The sequence below is a fragment of the Schistocerca cancellata genome, chromosome 2 (assembly GCF_023864275.1).
Source record: "Schistocerca cancellata isolate TAMUIC-IGC-003103 chromosome 2, iqSchCanc2.1, whole genome shotgun sequence".
Taxonomy (NCBI): domain Eukaryota; kingdom Metazoa; phylum Arthropoda; class Insecta; order Orthoptera; family Acrididae; genus Schistocerca; species Schistocerca cancellata.
This window is the reverse complement of record NC_064627.1, coordinates 827,984,490-828,009,623: the sequence shown is the minus strand read 5'-3', so window position 1 is coordinate 828,009,623 and position 25,134 is coordinate 827,984,490. Positions and strand designations below refer to the sequence as shown.

At 45.8% G+C, this 25,134-nt stretch overlaps 1 protein-coding gene across 1 annotated transcript in view; it reads right to left on the bottom strand.

Moving 5' to 3' along the window:
• Nucleotides 1-25,134, bottom strand: part of LOC126148488 (cyclic nucleotide-gated cation channel beta-1) — a 158,332-nt gene that overhangs the window by 43,588 nt on the left and 89,610 nt on the right. The window contains 1 exon segment of the mRNA XM_049915760.1: nucleotides 3,885-4,018. Within this exon segment, the coding sequence (XP_049771717.1) occupies nucleotides 3,885-3,999 (115 nt within the window). The 5' untranslated portion in view covers nucleotides 4,000-4,018.

The window sequence follows — 25,134 nt, the reverse complement described above, 5'->3', positions numbered from 1 at the left end:
CGTTCACAAACATCATCGGTATGACGTAGCTGTTATGGACTGGGAAGGCATTTGCAGAATGACCAAACAAAGCTGCAAATTTTTGCAAGGGGTATCATCAACTTCCACAGTGGTATTGCAGGGAGGTTATTCTGGATTTATCCGTCTGTTTACAGGTGTGGTAGGTCCTGACTTTCTGTTTGTGGATGACAATGTCTGACCTCACAGGGCTGTTGAAGTGTCGGGCACATTGGTTCAAATGTCTCTGAGCACTATGGGACTTAACTGCTGTGGTCATCAGTCCCCTAGAACTTAGAACTACTTAAACCTAACTAACCTAAGGACATCACACACAGCCATGCCCAAGGTAGGATTCGAACCTGCGACCATAGCGGTCGCGCGGTTCCGGACTGTAGCGCCTAGAACCGCTCGGCCAGGGCACATTGGAAAGTGAAGAAATTGGACCTATGTAATAGCCTGTATACTCCCCGGACCTGACCCTACAGCTCACGCCTGAGATGCTCTTGGCAAACGTGTCTCTCAACGAACATCCCCTCTCCGAACCGTGCAAGAACTGGAAGCCGCTTTGAAAGAGCCAGCGTGCAAAATGTACCTTAGTGCTTGAGAGTCCGATATTGATCTTAATGTTGGATGTCTGACCTGTGTCAGAGTCGAATGTTATTTACAAGGGTCACTCCAAAAGAACTGCACACTATTTTTTTTTAATCCATCTTTTATTCTACCTGTTCGAAAGTTTTACAGTGTGTAGATTCATCCTTTAGGAACAATATTTCATTTCTCCACATAAGTTCCATCCCTCTCAACTGCCTTACGCCATCTTGGAACCAGCGCCTGTATACCCGCACGGTAAAATTCTGGACCAACCTGTTGGAGCCACTGTTTGGCAGCGTGCACAAGGGAGTCATCATCTTCAAACCTTGTTCCACGAAGAGAGTCTTTCAGTTTCCCAAAGAGATGATAGTTACATGGAGCCAGGCCAGGACTGTAAGGCGGGTGTTTCAGTGTTGTCCATCCGAGTTTTGTGATCATTCCATGGTTTTTTGACTGACATGTGGCTGTGCATTGTCTTGCAACAGCAAAACATCCTGCTTTTGCCGATGTGGTCGAACACGACCCAGTCGAGCCTGAAGTTTCTTCAGTGTCATCACATATGCATCAGAATTTATGGTAGTTCCACTTGGCATGATGTCCACAAGCAAGAGTCTTTCGGAATCGAAAAACACCGTAGCCATAACTTTTCCAGCAGAAGGTGTGGTTTTGAATTCTTTTTTCTTGGGTGAATTTGCACGATGCCACTCCATTGATTGCCTCTTCGTCTCTGGTGAAAAATGATGGAGCCATGTTTCATCACCTGTCACACTTCTTCCAAGCAATTCATCTTCAACATTCTCGTACTGTTCCAAAAGTTCGCTGCATATCGTTTTTCTTGTTTCTTTGTGAGTTACTGTCAACATCCTGGGAACCCACCTGGCACAAACCTTTTTCAACGCCGACACTTTCAGTATTCTGCAAACACTTCCTTCCCCTATCCCATCATAGCGTGACAATTCGTTCACTGTGAGGTTTCTGTCAGCATCACCAATTCGTTAACTCTCTGCCACTGCGAGGACAATCCTCAATATTGCCGTGCCCGCTTTAATCACGTAACCTGCTTGCCCACCAGCAGCATCTCCATACACCTTTTTCAGCCTCTTGTGGATGTTTCCCACTGTCTCGTTTTCACAGCACAGGAAGTCTATGACAGCACGTTGCTTCTGACGGACGTCAAGTGTAGCAGCCATCTTGAAGACATACTGTGACTGTGCCACTCACGGGAACAGATAAAACTAAGTTTGAAAACAAGTGGGAAGGATGTATCTACACACTGTAAGACTTTCACACATGCAGAATGAAAACTGTATTTTTACAAAAATAGTGCGCCTTTCTTTTGGAGTGACCCTCGTATTTCTGTTATCCTACTTTCCTGCGTGGAAATCTGTACCATTTTTCGTAATAAATATACGACTTCACCTCCATTACACACCAGTATGTACTGTCTTTCGTGTCGTCATTCACTGCTTGTCATTATTTGTGTCCAACAAAGTCTCTGTTCCTTAGCAGTTGTCACGCAGTGTATGTAGTTGACAAATTCAAGAAAGGCTTACAAAGTTTGTTTTATTATCAACTGAAAAGAATCTTCTGCGGCAGATGAGGTCTGTTTCAAGAGCTGGTAACCAACGTCATTCTCTTGCATCTGTTTACCTTCACAAATATTCCAGTAGACAGAATTGGTCCTCGCAGTTGCCAATATTCGCCACACTTTGTTATCGGGTGTCTCTGAAGTGTCTCACAGAGAAAGATTCTAACATGTAAACAGCTCTCTCTCCCCTTTTAACTATTCCCTCCTTGGGGAAGTGTTTTGAAGAGTGTGCAGCCTGTTGGCTTTTACTCCACTGTGTGCGTTTTGAGTGTGTGATTGTCTTTGACTGTTTTATCTGTCTGTGTGTTGTGTTGGTGTTCTGGTGGTGTCTAGTACTTGACTGAGGGTGGCGAGATGTTTGGAGTTTTAAGGATTAAGGATTGGGGATAGGATTTGGGGATTTTTGCAATTTTCTCTTCGACTTAGTCGTCGAAGATCGTCATGGGGCGTTTGTGCTTGTCGTGGGACATGCCATACCGACCTAGGGATTGGATAAGATTATTTCCATATCTGGAAGAGCTCTCATAGAAAGCCCTTGCCAGATCCTGGAATCTTTCTTTGAAGAGTGGAATTTCGGCAGCGGCGTGCAGATCGTCTGTGGGGAATCCCATGGGTAGGTGCAGTGCCCTCCTGAGGGCGTGGTTCTACAGCCTCTGGAGTTTGTCCAGGTGCTGCATCACCGCGTATCCCCAGACAGGGCACGCGTACTCCGTTACTGGCCGTATGAGGACCTCATAGACGTTTAGTGCTACAGAGCAGGGAAGGGAGCTGGTTGTGTTGAGGATTGGGTATAGGATGGACATTCTGGCGCAGACTTTCCTGTGGATCTTGTCTACATGGGGTTTCCATGTTAGTCTCGAGTCCAAGGTTACGTCGAGATACTTGGCGGATCTGCGCCAGGGGAGTCGGGATCCATGTAGGTGCAGGTGAAGGGGGGGTGGGGCGTTAAGTGGGTCCGCATGTCCCGAGTCTCCGGGTGATCAACATAGCCTGTGTCTTTTCAGGATTGACGGTGATGCGCCAGCAACGGACCCAGGTTTCTGTGTTATCTAAAACCCTCTGTAGCCCATGAATGACCAGCTCCTTATTCGCACTACGAGTGTAAAAGGCGGTGTCGTCAGTGTACTGTGCTGTGTGCAACAGGGGGGCCGTTGGAGTGTCTGCAGTGTACAGACTGTGCAAAACTGGTCCCAGGACTGATCCCTGTGGCACCCCAGCACGACTACGCCTTTTGATGGAGGTGGCTGTTCCTACCTTGACAGAGAAGATTCTATTCGTCATATAGCTTCGGATTAACCTGACTATGCTCCCGGGAAACCCTTGTGTGTATAACTTGTACAGTAGCCCTTTATGCCATACTGAGTCGAAGACTTTGGCTACATCAAGTAGCACTATCCCGCAGTACCCTCTGTGGTTGAAGCCTTCTGTGACTGCTTCCACTAATCTCATGATCTGTTGTGGGGCGGAGTGCTTCTGTCGGAATTCGAATTGGAAATCCGGCAAAAGTCGCTCATTGGTGAAGTGGTCTCGTATGGGAATAAGCAGGAGGCGCTCATAGATCTTGCTGAGAGTTGGCAAGGGGCTAATCGGCCTGTAGTGCTGCGGGAATAAAGGGTCTTTCCCTGGTTTGTGTATCGCTGTAAACAGCTAAACTATGCGACTGCTATTGCTTTGCTAGACACTGGGGTGAGGAGCTGCGACTCACCTTGTCCGCTGCTGTCGGTGGAGGGCGTGGGCGGCAGCTCGAGGCGCCGCCGCACGCGCAGCGCGCGCTCCGCGAACGCCCTCACCAGCTCACGCAGCCGCCGCTGGATGACCATCTGCCCATCACGCTGGAGGCTGCAACACCGCAGTACAAACGTTCACACCGATGAGCCAAAATATCACGGCCACTGCCCACCGCGACAATTAATGCCGCCTGGTGGCGTTGCGCGCACTTACGCGCTAAAACTGCCGGGTGGTTATAAAGTGCAGATACTCACGCAGGTCCACTGCGGACTGTTATTATCGTATGGGAGCAAAATTTGGTAGGTATGCTAATCTGCTGATGCGAAACCGATTTACGCTAGAAAAAAATTTAGTTCCAATTCTGGCCACCAGGTGCAAATCTGGCGCAGTGAATGCAAGACGTATAGAAATGTTTCTGTACATAATGGATTAACAACGGGATGTGGGCAGGAAAGGTCAAACACGTGAGAAAGGTATGTAAAAAATTCTCGGTTTTCTTGCCGCGTCAGTTCTGGATAAACTCTCAAGCTACCGAAGATCGACAAGGATAATGTTCCCATGAGACCTATTGTCAGTACAATTGGTTCTCCTACTTAAGAGCTGGCCAAATACCTAACAAAGTTGAGGACTCCTATAGTCGGCCGGTGTGAACATCACATCAAAAACTCCCAGATGTTCACTGAGAAAATCAAACAGATTAGAGTGGGTCCAAATGACATTTTAGTCAGCCTGGATGTAGTATCGCTGTTCACAAAAGTTACTGTGGAGGACACTTTGAAAATGCTGGCGGGTCTTTTTCCTCCTGAAACTATAAAGTTGTTCCGGCACGTGATGACGACCACCTACTTCTTGTATGGTAACAAATTTTATGAAATGACGGACGGTATGGCGATGGGCTCTCCGTTATCTCCATCACTGGCTAACTTTTTTATGGAGAATTTTGAGGAATGTGCATTAAATTCGGCTCCCCAACGTTCATCCTTATTATATCGTTACGTTGACGATACATTTATGATCTGCCCACACGGCGCAGATTCATGGAACACATGAACAGCACACATTCGAACATCCAGTTCACTGTCGAGATGGAGAAGGAAGGGAGACTGCCTTTCTTAGACGTTTTAGTACGACGACAGGCGGAGGCGTCTTGGCCACTCTGTATACCGTAAGCCGACGCATACCGATTTATACCTGAATGCACCGTGTTTCCATCATCCTGCTCAGAAGAGAGCCGTTTTGAACACGTTGGTATATAAGAGCAAAAACTGTTTCTGACGAGGACCACTTAAGGTCCGAGATTAACCATCTGAAGTACGTGTTCCGAAAGAATGGCCCTGGTGCACGCGATAAAAGGCAGCGGTCTCCAAAATAAGGAAACGTGAAAAAGCTGCACACTCACAGGATGAAACACCGATTGCGGTTCTTCCTTTTTGTGTCGCTATTTCCAGCAAAATAGGAAGAGTCATGCGTAGACGAGGTATAAGTCCGATTTTTCGTCCTCCTAAGAAAATTAAGGAGATGATGCGCCCTGTTAAGGACAATCTCGGCCTCAAGATCCCTGGAGTTTATAAATTCCACTGTGAGTGTGGAAGCAATTATGTAGGTCAGACGATTCGTACCGTTTCCGATCGCTGTGCAGAACACCAACGCCATATTAAAAATAGAGAATTGGAGAAATCAGCAATTGCGGAGCACAGCCTCACAAACAAACATAAAATATTGTTCGATGAAATAAAAATTCTGTCCTATGCCTTCACGTACTGGGATTCTGTTATTAAGGAGGCTGTTGAAATAAGAATGAGCCAAAAGAACTTTAACCGCGATAGCAGATACCATCTGAGCTGTGCATGGAAACGAGCGCTTGATGCAGAGAAGCAGCAGAAACGTTCCTTCCAAGGTTTACGTTCCAACGGAAGCGTTGGCGTCACCGGCGCACACATTGACAGCGTCTGCGACATCAGTACGTAATTGCCGACCAATCAGAAGCCGAACAATCAGAAGCCGTCCACGGGCTATAAAAAGGCTACCACAGCAGCAGTGAAGACTCCATCTCCACCCAGGTCGAAAGCCACCCTCTTACCTATCGCCATCCTGACATCATCCACGCCTCGTCCTTCCTTCAGAAGGTAATTACTGACGCCGTGGAGGCCCATGTTCCTACTAAAACCATCCACCCACACCGTCCCACTCTCCCTCCGCGGGCTGTCCTCCTCCTCCGTGAATCCCGCCGCCTCTATCGCTCCTTCCTGCGCACTCGTGACAGGGATACACTCCAACGCCACCGGCGACACGTACGGAACCTTATTACAGCAACGAAACGCCGAGACTGGCGCCAGACCTGCACACGAATCAACGCCACCCTCCCTATCAACTCCTCCAAGTACTGGTCCGCCTTCCATCGCCTTACTGGTTCCCTTTCCGCTCCCCACTACCCCCTTCTCCATAACGATCGCCCTCTTCCTGACAACCTCAGTAAGGCCAACCACTTCGCTTCCCATCTTTCCAAGGTCTTCTCTATCTCCGATGATCCCCACTTTGATTATTCTCTTTTCCCCATCGCCATGGAATGTGCCGATACCTCGGTCGCTCCACTTGCTTCTAGTCTCCACTACTTGGGGCAGTTGCCCCCCTCTGACATAAACACTCCCATCACAGCACAAGACATTAAACTTATCCTCCGGTCCAAACGCAACACGGCCCCTGGTCACGACTGTGTCACCTTGCGTCACCTTCGAGAAAGCCCCTATTCCTTCCTGACTGTTGTCCTTGCCCATCTCTATAATGTCATCCTCTCTACTGGCTTCTACCCTGACTTGTGGAAGACCTTCTGCATCCTCTTATTCCTCAAACCCAACAAACCCCCTTCTGCTGCCTCTTCCTATCGTCCCATCTGCCTCACCTCCATCTTCAGTAAGGACTTCGAATCCATCCTTTCCCACCGTATCCATCAGCACCTTGCTCAACACCACCTCCTCCCCCTTACCTACTGTGGCTTCCGACCCTCCTTCTCTGCTGAAGACCAACTCCTCAAACTCATTCACCTTCTGTCCCTCCAGCTCAACTCCCGTCGCTCCGCCATTTTTGTTTCCCTTGACCTCCAAAATGCCTATGACCGTGTATGGCATCCCGGTCTCCTCTTTAAACTCCAAACCTACGCCCTGCCTATCAATTTTGTCTGTCTGGTCGCTTCCTTCCTCTCGCACCGTCCTTCCTATGTCACCCTCCACAACACCAACTCCCGTATCTTTTATCCCATGGCTGGCGTCCCCCAGGGTTCTGTCCTCTTCTCTCTCCTTTATCTCTTGTATACGGCTGATATGCCGAAGCCACCCCCACCAGTCCACCTTCTCCAGTATGCTGATGACACCGCCTTCCTGGCTCTCTATCCTACCCTTCAATGGTCTCAACGTACCCTCCAAACCCACCTTAACCAGTTAACCACTTGGTGTAACCAGTGGTTCCTCCATCTCAACCCCTCCAAAACCCAGGCAGTCATCATAGACCGCACCACTCGCTCCTTTCGCCTCCATGATTTCTACCTCACCCTTTATGGTCGTCCCATCCAGCTCACCCCCACCCTGCAATACCTTGGCCTCACCCTCGACCGACACCTCACCTGGACCCCTCATCTCCAGACTGTCCAGCAGAAAGCCCATTCCCGCCTCCGCCTTCTGAAACTCCTGTCTGGCCGGACATGGGGATTGCGTCCTTCTACCATCCTCCACACCTACAAATCCCTCATCCGTCCTATCCTCTGTTATGCCAGCATTGCCTGGATCTCCGCCCCCACACGCTTTTACAAGGCCCTCCAAATCCTTGAACGCCATGCGCTCCACCTTGCCTTCCGTATCCACCTTCCTTCCCCCACACGTCTCCTGTATGAACTGATCCCCTTTCCCCACCTCCTCCTGTTCCTCCAACATCTCCGCATCCTTTACATTGTCCGCAGGCTTGATCCCCCCCACCCTCTGGTTTCCTCCTTCCTCTCCACCCCCCACCCATTGCTGTGCCTCTATCGCTGTATCCCTCCCTCTCTCCACCTGCACACCCTCCATCTCCTTCATCAGGGCAATTTCCAATGCCTCCCCCTCCCGGATGACGAACTTTGCCGTGACATCTACCCTTCCTTCCAACTATAAGCTGGCCTTGTTCCCCCCCCCCCCCTCCCCAGGGCCCCCTTTTTCCTCTTCCCTCCTTCTCGCAGAGCGGATTTTCCTCCTTCCCCCCCCCCCCTCTCCTGAGACCCTGCACCCCATACTTGCCTCTTTCCTTCCCACATCCCTCCCTACCTGGCCCTCTTCAGCGCCCCCCCCCCGCCCATCTCCCCCCTCTCTTCCCCTCCCTCCCTTCTTCCAGTCTCCCTCATCTCCTTGCGCCTGGCAGATCCTCCGTTTTGATCATCATCAGTGTGCCACATCAGTGTTGTGTTTAGTGCTGTTTCTCCTGTGCGTCAAGAGGTGTGATTTTAATTGTGTACTGCCTTGAGGTTCGCCGTCAGTGTTTGTTATGTGCAACACCATCGGTCGATACCTTTTATGCTCCAGTCATACTGTGCCTTGTGATCTTTTAACTGTCGCAGTGTGTGGCTTTTTGTGTGTGCTACTTTTAAACAGTTTTTTATCTCCATTTTACAGTCACCCCGTTTTTTGTCTGTTGCCTTCCATGATGTTCCCCCTTTTTTCTATCTATGTTCACCATATTCTCTCCTTTGTAATTTTTAAATGTCTTCTATTGTTTGTTCTATGTCTTTCGGCTGAAGAGCACCGCACATGCTGCTGCCAGCCCGCCCCGATGGGGAATTGAAATACAATAAAGAAAAAAAAAAGAAGCAGTGAAGACAGACAGTTGCTCCTGACGTTGACGATGGAGGTAATCGTAGAAAGCTTGAGATTTTATCCAGAACTGACGCGGCAAGAAAACCGAGAATGTTTTACATATAAGTGCCGTCGCGAAAAACTTCGTTCCCATGTGAGAAAGGTATAATTTTGATTTTTTATTAATTGCCACTTACACAGTTTGTTCATTATGAGCACGGGAGATGTCGATGTAAAACGCTCGCAGCAGTTCTGGTGGAATCTGAGCAACATGGTCCTGTATACTGGCCATCAGATCAGATAGAGACCGAACATGTTCATTTAGATATTCCCAGAACAAAAACTCACAAGGATTCAGATCAGGATATCTCGCAGGCCATGCATCTGGAAAACCTCTAGACATAACACGTTCACAGTAGGTTGCATTATTCAGATCATTCAGAGGGCGAGAGACATGATATGTTGCCACATCTCGCATGAAAACAATGTTTTTCACACAGTTGCGCTCTTGCAAAGTAGGACTCACGTCCTGTAGCTATAAGAAGGTCTCGATAACGTGCACACGTCACAGTACACGTGGCAGGCCCTCTGGGAGTATGCTCTTCAAAGAACAACGGACAGAGTATAAAAGTGCTTGTGAATCCACAACACTCAGTCACATACGGCGAATGAAAGTACCCGAAATCAGTAGTGAGGCCAATGAGTGTTCACTGCACCCTGTAGTGTAAACTGTGCGTTGTCGCTTCACAGAATGCCGCTCAGCCACACGTCGTCAACTTCAATCCGTGCTAGAAAGTGAAGAGAAAATTCAGAACGTTTCAGCAGATCGTGAGCTTTCAGTTGATGCACTATCTGGATTCTGTATGGGTACCTGTGTAAAACAGACTGCAAAACTTTCTGTACTGCTGACCATGGTACGGAAAATTCTCGTGACATGTCAGGAGCACTAGCACCACGCAGGGCACGTGCTCCATTGTCACTTACAGCAACTTCCACTGGGATAGGACGCCTCTCTCTTTCAGGTGCCATACCAAGCTCAACCTATGTTTACAAATTTCATTGTCATCTTCTTTAAACCATATACTAACATCAGGCCTTCCCTCAGAGCATCAGGTCGGCGACACTCTCTCAATGCAGCGCTTTAATTGTTGCCATTCACAATAAAACAATTTCACTGACAGTGCACAGTGTCTCTCCTCTCGATAGCCATACTTGTTCACTCACATTACGGCTTGTCAGAAGATAATGCGGATGTCATAACGTCAAACAGACAGTGTACAGAGCCAGATTTGCAGCTAGTGACAAAAATTGGAACTAATTTTTTTCCAGTGTAGATTGGTTCTTCATTAATGCTTCGCTGCCATACGATAACTGCAGACCACGCTGGTCCTCCACGAGGAGCTGCACTTCTACATCTACATCGACGTGATTAGTCTGCTATTCACAATAAAGGGCCTGGCAGAGAGTTCAATGAACCACCTTCAAACTGTCTCTCTACCGTTCCACTCTCGAACGGCACACGGGAAAAACGAGAACTTAAATTTTTCTGTGCAAGCCCTGATTTCTCTTATTTTATCGTGATGATCATTTCTCCCTATGTAGGTGGGTGCCAACAGAATGTTTCTACAATCGGAGGAGAAAACTGGTGATTGAAATTTCATGAGAAGATCCCGTCGCAACGAAAAACGCCTTTGTCTTGATGATTGCCACTCCAATTCACGTATCATGTCTGAGACACTATCTACCCTATTTCGCGATAATACAAAACGAGCTGCCCTTCTTTGTACTTTTTCGATGCCATCCGTCAGTCCCACCTGATGCGGATCCCACACCGCACAGCAGTACTCCAGAATAGGGCGGACAAGCGTAGTGTAAGCAGTCTCTTTGGTAGACCTGTTGCTCCTTCTACGGGTTCTGCCAATGAATCGCAGTCTTTGGTTTGCTCTTCCCACAATATTATCTATGTGATTGTTCCAATTTAGGTTATTTGTAATTGTAATCCCTAAGTATTTAGTTGAATTTACAGCCTTCAGATTTCTGTGACTTATCGCGTAATCGAAATTTAGCTGATATCTTTTAGTACTCATGTGAATAACTTCACACGTTTCCTTATTCGTGGTTAATTGCCACTTTTCGCTCCGTAAAGATAACTTATCTAAATCATTTTGAAAGCCATTTTGATCATCTGATGACTTTACAAGACGGTAAATGACAGCATCATCTGCAAACAATCTAAGACGGCTACTCTGTCTCCTATGTCGTTAATATAGATCAGGAATAATAGAGGGTCTATAACACTTCCTTGAGGAACACCGGATATTACTTCTGTTTTACTCGATGACTTTCCGTCTATTACTACGAACTGTGACTTTTTTGACAAGAAATCACGAATCCAGTCGCACAACTGAGGCGATACTTCTTAGGCTATCAGTTTGGTTAGAAGACGCTTGTGAGGAACCGTGTCGAAAGCCTTCTGAAAATCTAAAAATATGGAATCAATTTGACATCCCCTGTCGATAGCACTTATTACTTCATGAGTATAAAGAGCTAGTTGTGTTTCACAAGAACGATATTTTCTGAAACCGTGCTATGTGTCAATAAATCGTTTTTTTTCTAGATACTTCATAATGTTCGAATACAGTATATGTTCCAAAACCCTACTGCAAATCTACGTTAGTGATATAGGCCTGTTATTCAGCGGATTACTCCTATTTTCCTTTTTGGGTATTGGTGTGTGACTTGAGCAATTTTCCGATCTCTAGGAAAGGATCTTTCCGTGAGCGAGTGGTTGTATATAATTGCTAAATATGGAGCTATTTTATCAGCATACTTTGAGTGGAACCTGACTGGTATACAATCTGGCTGCGTTACTCCGAGGATATCTACTTCTATGTTTTTCATCTTTGAAGTTGTTCTTGATTGGAATTCAGGAATATTTACTTCATCTTCTTTGGTGAAGGAGTTTCGGAAAACCGTGTTTAATAACTCTGCTTCAGTGGAACTGTCATCAGTGACTTCACCGTTGTTATCGCGCTGTGAAGGTACTAATTGCGTCTTGCCACTGCTGTGCTTTATGAATGACCAGAATCTCTCTGGGGTTTCTGCCAGATTTCGAGACAGTGTCGTGGAAATTACTGAAAGCATCTCGCATTGAAGTACGCGCTGTATTTCGAACTTCTGCAATACTTTGCCAGTCTTGGAGATTTTGCGTTCTTTTAAATTTGGCATGCTTTATTCGTTGCTTCTGCAACAACGATCTGACCCGTTTTGTGTACCGTGGGGTATCAGTATCATCACTTATTAATTTATGTGCTATATATCTCTCAATTGCTGTCGATACTATCTCTCTGAAAACATTCCACAACTTTTCTACATTTACATCATAAGATCGGAAGGAGTGAAGACTGTCTCTTAAAAAGGCGTTAAGAGCATTTTATCAGCTTTTTAAATAGATATACTTTGCGTTTCTTTTTGATGGTTGTAGGTGTTACGGTATTCAGCGAAGCACCAACTACCTTGTGGTCGCTAATCCCTTCAGTTATAACCAACCGGTATATGAGTGGAGAAGACACGAATTAGAAACTAGTCTATCAATGATAACGGGCTGCAAATGTTTTTATTCACTGACATAAGCTACTTTGACGAAACGTAGGTAACAATGGCTTGGAGCCAGGGAACGAGCGCTTCGGAAACGAGAAAGCTGGCTAGTTATTTTTGTGTTGCTGTCTTGATCATCCGTTAAAAATGGTTGAAGGACGGAGAAACCACGAGCAATCGACAGGGTGCTGGGCGTCCGCGCTCCATCACAGAACGCTGAGGTTGGAGGTTTGCCCGCTCTGCACGGCAGGATAGGCGGTGATATATGAAAAATATGACGACAGGGTACAATGCTGGTACAGGGACAAGTGTTTCAGAAGTCACACTGTTGAACAGGGGTTCTACTTTTCTCACATTGAAACAACGATGTAGAAAATTTAGACTTCTCTGCTACGTGATCTTCGAGATTGGGCAGTGGATCAATGGAGAGTGTCGTAATACGTAACAGACCAGTTCAGGAAGCATATAGCACTGATCGACGGAAATCATCGTATTATGTTATAATTAACATGTAATGAAATCATGTAACACAATGTTACCCACATTTTCGTCTCCTAGCCAAAAATATCCGAAATAACATGTGAATTGCTAGTGTCAATCTGTAAAACAAATGTACATAAGTCTTTGATTTTCAAAGCAATTAAAATAATCTGTAAAGTATGCAGCCTAAGATATGTCAACAACATTATCAAAAGCCGGCCGGAGTGGCCGAGCGGTTCTAGGCGCTACAGTCTGGAACCACGCGACCGCTAGGGTCCTGCCTTAGGCATGGCTGTGTGTGATGTCCTTAGGTTAGTTAGGTATAAGTAGTTCTAAGTTCTAGGGGACTGATGACCTCAGAAGTTTAAGTCCCATAGTGCTCAGAGTCATTTGAACCAAAATTATCAAAAAGTACTTTTAGTCTGAAGGACAGAACTAATGTATATTCTAATAGAATATACCGCTAGTGCTGCCTCCTGCCAGCTGTGCTGTTACTACAGCGCGACAGACTGCCATGGAAAAGGGCCCGGGTTCGATTCCCGGCTGGGTCGGAGATTTTCTCTGCTCTGGGAGTGGGTGTAGTTTTGTCTTCATCATCATCTCATCCTCATCAGCATGCAAGTCGTCGAAGTGGCCTCAACTAAAAAGACTTGCACCAAGCGCCCGATCTACCCGACGGGAGGCCCTAGCCACACGACATTTTATTTCAGATAAGTAGAGAGAAGTGGTATTAGGGTGAAAAGGTGTTTTTAGTGGTTACGGTATGCCGCCCTGTTGAATTTAAAACGCTAAATGTGGAAGTACGAGGAGCGACAATAAAGTAATGAGACTGGTTTTCTTTGCAAGATGTGGCAACCCTGCTGGCTTGCATAGGCATAATATATTTGACCTTGATCTACAAGCTGCTTCTAGTCCAAGTGGCACATCGATGCAACTGCTCGGTCATGAGTTGTGCTGTAATAAGTTAACACGTGTTCGTGTCTCTCGTCACAGAAATGGAACCGCATAATATTGCGCAACGATATGCCATTTCTTTTTGTCTTAAATTGGGTGAAAACGCGACGAAAACTTACGGTAAGCTTCAGAAGGCTTTTAGAGAGGAGATTATGTCAAGAGCTCAAGTTTTTCGTTGGCATAAAATGTTTGGTGAAGGCAGAACGAATGTTGAAGATGAAGGCCGAAGTGGACGACCATCAACCCCACAGACGGGTGTCAACTTGACATGGGTACGTGAACTCTTATGACCTGATCGAATATTATCTGTGAAAATGATTGTAGAAGTACTGAACATCAATCGAGAAACGGTTCGTCTAATAATAACAGAATATCTTGGTATGAGAAAGATTTGTGCAAAAATTGTCCCTAAAAATCTCACACCACAACATGAGAAAAATGGAAAAATGTGGCAGCCGATCTGTTAGAGCTAACGGAAATCAATCCAGAATCGTTGAGCCGTGTTATCACTGGTGATGAAAGTTGTTTTTTTCAGTACGATACAGAGACAAAACGCCACAGTTCGGAATGGTGCACAAAGGCATCACCCAGACCAAAAAAACTCGCATTTCAAAGTCAAAAGTGAAATGCATGCTTGTGTGCTTTTTTGCTTCCAAGGGAATTGTTTATAAAGAATGAGTGCCTCCTGGACAAACAGTTAACCAATATTACTACAAAGAAATTTTAGAAAGACTTTGTAAAAGAGTTCTTCGTAGCCGTACCAACATTGCTGATAATTGGATTCTGCATCACGATAATGCGCCATCCCATACTGCTCTGTCAGTAAAGCAATTTTTAACCTCAAAACAAATTTCAGTACTACCACAGCCACCTTATTCACCAGATATGCAGATGCGCAAAACTATAGACCTATATCTCTGACGTCGATCTGTTGTAGAATTTTAGAACATGTTTTTTGCTCGCGTATCATGTCGTTTTTGGAAACCCAGAATCTATTGTGTAGGAATCAACATGGATTCCAAAACAGCGATCGTGTCAGACCCAACTCGCTTTATTTGTTCATGAGACCCAGAAAATATTAGATACAGGCTCCCAGGTAGATGCTATTTTCCTTGACTTCCGGAAGGCGTTCGATACAGTTCCGCACTGTCGCCTGATAAACAAAGTAAGAGCCTACGGAATATCAGACCAGCTGTGTGGCTGGATTGAAGAGTTTTTAGCAAACTGAACACAGCATGTTGTTATCAATGGAGAGACGTCTACAGACGTTAAAGTAACCTCTGGCGTGCCACAGGGGAGTGTTATGTGACCATTGCTTTTCACAATATATATAAATGACCTAGTAGATAGTGTCGGAAGTTCCATGCGGCTTTTCGCGGATGACGCTGTAGTATACAGAGAAGTTGCAGCATTAGAAAATTGTAGCGAAATGCAGGAAGATCTGCAGCGGATAGGCACTTGGTGCAGGGAGTGGCAACTGACCCTTAACATAGACAAATGTAATGTATTGCGAATACATAGAAAGAAGGATCCTTTATTGTATGATTATATGATAGCGGAACAAACACTGGTAACAGTTACTTCTGTAAAATATCTGGGAGTATGCGTGCGGAACGATTTGAAGTGGAATGATCATATAAAATTAATTGTTGGTAAGGCGGGTACAAGGTTGAGATTCATTGGGAGAGTCCTTAGAAAATGTAGTCCATCAACAAAGGAGGTGGTTTACAAAACACTCGTTCGACCTATACTTGAGTATTGCTCATCAGTGTGGGATCCGTACCAGATCGGGTTGACGGAGGAGATAGAGAAGATCCAAAGAAGAGCGGCGCGTTTCGTCACAGGGTTATTTGGTAACCGTGATAGCGTTACGGAGATGTTTAGCAAACTCAAGTGGCAGACTCTGCAAGAGAGGCGCTCTGCATCGCGGTGTAGCTTGCTGTCCAGGTTTCGAGAGGGTGCGTTTCTGGATGAGGTATCGAATATATTGCTTCCCCCTACTTATACCTCCCGAGGAGATCACGAATGTAAAATTAGAGAGATTCGAGCGCGCACGGAGGCTTTCAGACAGTCGTTCTTCCCGCGAAACATACGCTACTGGAACAGAAAAGGGAGGGAATGACAGTGGCACGTAAAGTGCCCTCCGCCACACACCGTTGGGTGGCTTGCGGAGTATAAATGTAAATGTAAATGTAGATGTAAATATCGCTTCGTGAGACTTTTTTCTATTTCCAAGAATCAGAACAGCGGTCAAGGGACACCATTATCAAACAACACAAGGTGTCCAAAAAACTGTGATGACGGTCTTGGAGGACATTACAGAAGATGAGTTCCAGAAATGTTACCATCAATGGCAGAAGCGCTGGAAAAAAGTGTGTACATTCCGAAGGGAACTAATTTGGAGGAAACAACACTAAACTTGACTAAAACGGGAAGCAACTTTTTTTTCACATCAGTCTCATTACTTTATTGTCGTACCTCGTATATGAACACATAATACAGCATTGTGCACTGCATACAGTAGAGGAACAGTTCGGAGATGATGATTAAATTTTGAATCACCATAATAATGGACCCTGCCAGAAAGCATCATATGAGAGGCAATGATTTGTTGACAATAACATTCCTGACATATGACCTGCCCAGAGTCGCGACTTGAACCCAGTGGAAAACGTTTGGAATGAGTTCGCGCGTCGACTTCGCTCCAAACCCCAACATCCAACATCACTACCTTCTGTGATTTCGCCTCTTGAAAAACAATGGGCTCCCATTCCTCCACTTCCTCCACAAGCAATGAGTCGCCTCACTGCAAGTGTCCTCATTGGGGTTCTAGCCGTCATAAACGCGAAGGGTTGACATACTCTATATTATTGTCCTCTACTACGCATCAAGGTACTTTTGATCATAAAACTTTCTGGCAGATTAAAACTGTGTGCCGGACCGAGACTCGAACTCGAGACTTTTGCCTTTTGCGGGCAAGTGCTCTACCATCTGAGCTACCCAAGCACGACTCACGACCCGTCCTCACAGCTTCTATTCTGCCAGTACTTCATCTCCTACTTTCCAAACTTCACAGAAGCTCTTCTGCAAACCTTGCAGAACTAGCACTCCTGGAAGAAAGGATACTGCGGAGACATGGCTTAGCCACACAGCCTGGGGGATGTTTCTGCAATATACTTTCTTCCAGGAGTGCTAGTTCTGCAAGGTTTGCACAAGAGCTTCTGTGAAGTTTGGAAAGTAGGAGAAGAGGTACTGGCATAATTGAAGCTATGAGGACGGGTCGTGAGTCGTACTTGGGTAGCTCAGATGGTAGAGTACTTGCCCGCTAAAGGCAAAGGTCCCGAGTTCGAGTCTCGGTCCGGCACACAGTTTTAATCTGACAGAAAGTTTCATATCAGCGCACGCACGCTGCAAAGTGAAAACCTCATTCTACTTTTGATGGTTCAAATGGCTCTAAGTACTATGGGACTTAACTTCTGCCGGCCGGAGTGGCCGGGCGGCTCTAGGCGCTACAGTCCGGAACCGCGTGACCGCTACTGTCGCAGGTTCGAATCCTGCCTCGGGCTTGGGTGTGTGTGTGATGTCCTTAGGTTGGTTAAGTTTAAGTAGTTCTAAGTTCTAGGGGACTGATAACCTCAGAAGTTAGGTCCCATAGTGCTCAGAGCCATTTGAACCATTTGAACTTAACTTCTGAGCTCATCAGTCCCCCAGACTTAGAACTACTTAAACCTAACTAACCTAAGGACATCACACACATCCATGCCCGAGGCAGGATTCGAACCTGCGACCGTAGCAGCAGCGCGGTTCCGGACTGAGGCGTCTAGAACCGCTCGGCTACAACGTCCGGCTACTTTTGATCATGTAGTGTATATTGTGGAGCAAAATGCACATTCGTCACAGATAAGACATTCGGCTAGATAGAGTCAGTCGTAGATAGAACTCATCCATCAGAGATAAAAATGAAGCTGCCGCTGATTGTATACAGTTAGCCACTGCACAGCGCATGGCGCAGGCTACTTTATGACAATGTCAGCAGATTTCTTTAGAGATACACTGCTCCTTTCCAGAATCCTTCCAAGAAATCTGCGTCTTCCATTCCGTTTCAATACGATTTCATGTGTTCAGCTTATTTCTTGCCGTTTCGTGGTACAGGGTGGCGCATCTAAAAGTGCCCCGTTTAAGCATAAAGGTAATGTAGTGAAGTTATAGAAACGAAGAGCTGAAATGGACTTACCATTTACTTACAGTGAAAAATACATTTGTAGAAGATGTTGAAAGTGATCCCTTGCAACATCAATAGACAGCTGTGCATGTCTAAGCATATTCAGATACATCCAGCGTAAAGTTCGGATATCGATGGAGCAATTTCACGGCTGATGTTGCCTTTCAGTTCCTGTATTGTGTGTGGACTTGTTTCATAGACCTTGCTCTTCAGGTGCCCCACGCGAAAAAAAATCGCGTGTTGTCAGATCCGGCGAACGTGGTAGTCGTAAACGTTTGCTGACAGTTCGTTTCTCCATGAAGACATCATACAGGGCCACCTTAGACATGTGGCATGTTGTCCCACATTGCTGGAACAAGCAGTATTGTCTTTAATATTCAGCGAGTTGAGCACAAAATGTACCAAAAATTTCCATACATGCAACCGTGTTGACGATAGTGTCAAAAAATATTGGTCCAGTGATGTGTGTTTCTGTTACATCACTCCAAACGCCGATCTTTCCTTCATGGAGTGGTAGCTGACACACAATGTTAGGGTTCTTCGTTGTCCAGTATCGCGTGTTGTGTGAATTCACATGACTGGAAAGATGAAACCATGCTTCATCACTCATGAGGCAACGGAAAGAGTCTAACAAACCATCGTTGATGTTATTCAAAAGCAACGTGCAGTAATCTACACGTTTATGGCTGTCATCCTCCCATAATTGCTGCACAACTTTCACACCATATGGCTTCAAATTAAAGACTTTTCGAGATACGCTTCTTGCGGTAGCGTTCTCGCTTCCCGCGCACGGGGTCCCGTGTTCGATTCCCGGAGGGGTCAGGGATTTTCTCTGCCTCGTAATGACTGGGTGTTGTGTGTTCTTCATCATCATTTCATCATCATTGACTCGCAAGTTGCCGAAGTGGTGTCAACTAAAAAGGACTTGCAATACGGCGGCCGAACTTCCCCGCATGGGGCCTCCCAGCCAACAAAGCCATACGATCATTTCATTTCGAGATACGCTGGCAACTCCTCCTACTTATAAGCGCCTGTAGGACCAGTTTACATGTAGACTTCCTTGGGCTCTGAATAACCAAAACGAAGACTGCGATTTATTGGCAGAACACTTAGGAAGTGCAACAGGTCTACTAAAGAGACTGCTAACAAAACGCCTGTCCACCCTCTTCTGGAGTACTGCTGTGTGGTGGGGGATCCGCATCAGATGGGACTGACGGAGGGCATCGAAAAAGTACAAAGAAGGCAGCTCGTTTTGTATTATCGCGAAATAGGGGAGAGAGTGCCACGGACACGATACGTGAATTGGGGTGGCAGACATTAAAACCGTCTGCGACGGCTCACCTGAAGATGACTGGCAGGTGTCCAGTTGAAATATCGTGCGAAGTATTGAACGACGACCGGCTGCAAGCCCGAAATTTGTTTGAACATTAAAACAAAGGCATTTCCCGTTGCAGTAGGAACTTGTCGTGAAATTTCAGGCACCAACTTCCTCCTCCGATTGCGAAAATACTCTATTGACGCCCGCCTACGTAGGAAGAAATGATCATCATGATAAAATAAGAGAAATCAGAGCTCACACAGAAAGATTTAACTGCTCGTTCGTCCCCCATGTTGTTCGAAAGTTAAACGCTAGAGAAATAGGTTGAAGATGGTTCGATCAACTCTCTGCCAGGCACTTCAGAGTGAATTCGAAAGTATTCACGTAGGTGCATATGTAGACTAAAAAAACTAAGCAACGATGAAGCTTAAAGGTAAATGAGATGACGTCGAGAGGGGGCAGAGGGATAAGGCGCAGATTCTGAGTTCGCCCTAGGTACTATACAGCTCACGACAGCTGGCAGCTGCTTCTGAACCACGGTCTGGTATGAGAATCCACTCACTTCCCTTCTTCTAGCTAAATAGAGACGAGAACTTATGCTGTATTGCAGTGGCACCGATATCGCTGGATTCTGCCGACGACCGACATCGGACGAAGAAGACCGATGTTTTCAAATCAGTACGCCACTACGTGTGCAGTCACAATGTAACAGATCTCATCGTCCGAACTTACAGATTTCGGACGCCACGAAACATGGACCTGAGAAACTGTTACGTTTAGTCAAAGAAGAAGGTTGTGGCATCCTGACGATAAAAAATATGATTGCAATATAGCTCGGAATCGCAAGTAGGCAAAATCTTAGAAACAGGGTTCTCGGGCGAGACGTCGGATGTCGTTGTGAAAACTCTACAATATTTCGTCGGCGCAACTGGCCGACATCTTCAGATGCGGCAAACGCACTACTCAGGCTATGACCGTAGCCTGCTATTTATGACAATTAGAGAAGAAACTGCGGAGACGTGAACGCGCCATGTTTCACAGCCTGAGCAGTGTGTTCGCCGCACCTGAAGATGTCTGTCAGTTGCGCCGACGAAATATTGTCAAATTTTCACGACATCCTACCTATCGCCCGAGAAGAATATTTACAACTAGTCCGTCAGGAAAACCTCAAGCAACACATCCTACACCTGTACAGGAAGGAGATGGTGAAAGAAGTGAATAAGTTTGATAAACTTCGGAATAAGAGGAGCAGACTGCTGTGCGCACTTACGTTCGTATTAAGATGCCGAGATTTTCGAATTATTCCAACTTTCCCGAAGGTTTCGCTCTCTATTAACTCTGCAGCTGCCAATAGAATTAAAAAGCGAGCCGGCCACGCCCTGGTGAGAGAGAGGATTCGTCACTTTCTGTGGGAACTGGACTTCGTATCCAGAGGTCTACTGGCCCTTCATCTGAAGATTTCGTCACGATTCTCAGGAGATTCTTGGGCGTTGGTTGATAGCGCCCGTGGGCGCGCTCAGACTGGAAGTGACAATACGACACAGCACGGTAGATTGGAAAATTTCATTGCTTCAGTGACAGTTTGCCACAAGAAGAAAAATTAGATGACAACTTAGTAGACGGATCGTGGACGAATCTCTGCCTTACGTGGCGGTTTCAGTCTTGGAGAAGGGGCTTAACTTTGCGCCCATCCCGAGGACACCACCCACTCTGGATATCATTAGCTCTGTTGAACAGGGAATTCTTGAACTGCCCAGGGACGCTGCCGAGGAAGTCAGACGGGAGACTTGCCGTGCTCAGACACGGACGCCAGCGCTCAAGAATAATGCACTGAAATGCCAAAGAAACTGGTACAACTGCCTCATATCGTGTAGGGGCCCCGCGAGCACGCAAAAGTGACGCAACATGACGTGGCATGGACTCGACTAATGTCTGAAGTAGTGCTGGAGGGAATTTACACCATGAATCCTACAGGGCTGTCCATAAATCCGTAAGAGTACGAGGGTGTGGAGATCTCTTCTGAACAGCACGTTGCAAGGCATCCCAGATATGTTCAGTAATATATGCTCAGTAATGTTCATGTCTGGGGAGTCTGGTGGCCAGCGGAAGTGTTTAAATTCAGAAGAGTGATCCTGGAGCCATTCTGTAGCAATTCTGGACGTGTGGGGTGTTGCATTGTCCTGCTGGAATTGTCCAAGTCCGTCGGAATGCACAATGGACATGAATGGATGCAGGCGAGCAGACAGAATGCTTATGTACGTGTCACCTGTGAAAGTAATTCCTAGACGTATTAGGGGTCCCATATCACTAACTGCACACGCCCCACACCATTACAGAACCTCCACCAATTTGAATAGTCCGCTGCTGACATGCAGGATCCACGGATTGATGAGGTTGTCTCCATACTCTTACACGTCCATTCGCTCGATACAATTTGAAACGAGACTTGTCCAACCAGGTGAAATGTTTCCAGTCACCAACAGTGTAACGTCGTGAAGCTTTGTGTTGTGCAGTCATCAAGGGTACACGAGAGGACCTACGACTCCGAAAGCCCACATCGATGATGTTTCGTTAAATGGTTCGCACGCTGACACTTGTTGGAGGCCCAGCATTGAAATCTGCAGCAGTTTGCGGAAGGGTTGCATTTCTGTCACGTTGAACGATTCTCTTCAGTCGTCGTTGGTCCCGTTCTTCCAGGATCTTTTTCCTGCCGCGGCGATATCGGAGATTTGATGTTTTAGCAGATTCCAGATATTCACGGTACACTCGTGAAATGGTCGTACAGGAAAATCCGCACTTCATTGCTACCTCGGATCAGCTGTATCCCATCACTCGTGCGCCGACTATAACAACCCGTTCAGACTGACTTAAATCTTGATAACCTGCCATTGCAGCAGCAGAACCGATCGAACAACAGCGTCAGACACCTGTCTTATATAGGCTTAACCGACCGCAGCGCCGTATTCTGCCCTGTTTACATATCTCTGTATTTGAATACGCATGCCTATACCAGTTTCTTTGGCGCTTTAGTGTTCATATTTTTGTAAAACACACGTGTAAATATGAAAAACACCGGATACGTCATGTTAGCTTTAAATGTGATGGTCCCTTCTGACGCTAGTGGGAGAAGGGAAGTGGCGTCACAAGTTAAAGTGTCTGTGGCATTGAGTTCTGCCCTTCATCTCCGATATTCGTAAAACTTCTCTGGAAACAGATTGCGGAATGTACGGTATCGCCACGTTCTTTTGGATACAGATATAGCTCATTTACATATATTCCTCAAGCCCAGAGGCGTCGTGGTATATAAAAAAAAAAAAAAAAAAAAAAAAAAAAAAAAAAAAAAAAAAAAAAAGGCTCTCACACGGGACGAGGCAGCTGACGTTGACGTAGCCGCGTTCAGGACATTCGACCTCACAGTAAATAGCGCCGTCGGCACACACAACGATCTGGTTACCGTGTTGCGCTATCAGCGCTCTCCAGCGGCCGTTGTCGGCTTTATTTGGCTCGCAAACAACACAGTTTCTTTGCGGAAATGGACGTGCGTAAAATAGCTTCATTAACTGTTGGCGATTGTCGAAGACAAGCGGAGAAAATAGCGAAGGAGGGTTTGGACTTGTCGATGGCTTGTACAGCGAATTACAGGTAAGAAGAATACTACGTAACACTGCACAAGCATCTGAGATACATACTAGTAGTTACTCGTTAAATCAGCTGAATTTTCATCCCATTTGCGGTTTTAAACTGAATATAGTCATGGTGTAGTGTCGAATGTTTGTTCTTGCGTACTAACCATATTCTCGATGTTGGATTGACTACCAACACTGAAGAAATGTACTTCATCACATAGATTTCAAGATCGAGATTCGTTTCGTAATTTCATTCGAGTGGACGAGATTTTTTTAACCTGTTCACTATCATTGAAAACGATATTTACCGGCAAGATACAGACACAAGTCAGTCCATAATCACACAGATAGGTATGTATATATTTTATAAAAAGTTTCGTGTTAGGAAAAACTTCGAGTGTGTAACTTGTATTCACTTTCTGACACACTCGCTGTCACGTTATTTCTGGCCAATGGCGAAACATTAGTCGTTTGCCTCTGTAACCAGAATTGCCACAAATACATTACTTATAATAAACAAAATCGACTATAGCACATAATACTTCTATTAAATGAAAAAGAGAGACCCAGAATCGTTTGGAAAACACAAGGTGAAAAAAAATACTTAGGAGGAGGTGGGCGCAAACCTGCTACTATTCTCTTCTCAGCTTAATAGCCTACGTCGCTATCAACTGCACTACAGCTTTCACATAGCAGCCAAATCTCCGTTCATGTCATAGACTGTCTAAAGGCTGTATCTGCAACTGTCCTTATTTGATATTTAAGTTAAAACTGCACCAAATAGACGCGCTTTTGATAGATCACCACTGTGCCGTAGTACAGAAACGGTATAATTTGGTAGCAATCAAGTTATAACACTAAAAACATCAAACAGGAAGCCTTTAACTACCAATATGTCGTTCCCGGTCATTTTATTATAACGAACTGTAGTTAGAATGACGCGTTTTCGAGAGATCCTTATTTGCAGATGATTTGAAACAGCTTACATTCATTATAAATTTAGACAACATTGTTGGAGTACAGCGACCAGCTACTTTACTTAAGGTACAACCAACATTCGAGATCGCAATAATATTTGTTTATTTAGCGTTTTCGGCTTATGTTAAAGCCATCTTCAGAATTTTGGCCCCTATTTCTGGTGTTGGCGCCTCTCCGGTTTCTCGTGATACCACGATCGTACACAGTCAACCGAGGAGCCGCCAGCACCAGCCATAGGGGCGAAAAATTCTTAAGGCGGTTTTAACGTAAGCCCAAACCGCTAAATAAACAAATACAGAGGGGTCCAAAAACATGTATTCACTGTTTAAAAGTCCATAACTTGCAAACTAATAGAAGGAGTTGTCTCATTTTTGGTGAAAGTGTAGCTTAAAGTCCAATTTAACGATACCACTGTATGTGTTCGAAATGGCCACCATTAACATCCACACACAAACGATGCCGCCGAACTGCAGCACGAACTACTGACTGCAACGTGTTCAGTTGGATATTTGCACATGAATGTACGATGGATTCTCGAAGTTCATCCAATGTGCGTGGCTTTTGTCGATAAATGACGTCCTTTAGTGTTCCTCACAGGTGAAAGTCCAGAGGAGTTAGGTCTGCGGAACGCGGATACTTCACAGCACCTCTACGGCCTATCCATCTTCCTGGTAGATTTTCGTCGAGATACGCCCTAACACGATTTTGGTAGTGGGCTGGGGCACCATCTTGTTGAAGGTAAACTCTTCCGTCTCCATGCAAGTCTCGGATGGTAGGTAAAAAGGATTTCTGAAGCTTCTGAAGCTCACGGAATGTAAGCCTTGCGCCAGCCATGTTTACTCGAGTAACTAGGTGCAACTAAGAACAAAATACTATCTGGCGACTGTCATCTGACAAAACAAAACGGCGCAATACAACGCTTGTGTGGCGATTGCCGGAACTACAAACTATTACACTACCAGAGATGAGACAATTCCGTCAATTAGTTTGCCAGTTATGGACTTTTAAACGGAGGATACATTTTTTTGGACCTCTCTGTATTATTGCGACATTGACTGTCGGTTTTAACGTAAGCTTATAATCAAACTACGTACTCTATGAGACAGATGTAATATAGCGGCTTCGTTGTGCTTGAGGAGTAAAAATTATGTCGCATCACATTGACCACGTCCTCACCACGAGGCAAAAATCTGACATGGCAAAACAGTTCATTCCCCGCTCCGCACTGCTGTGGAACG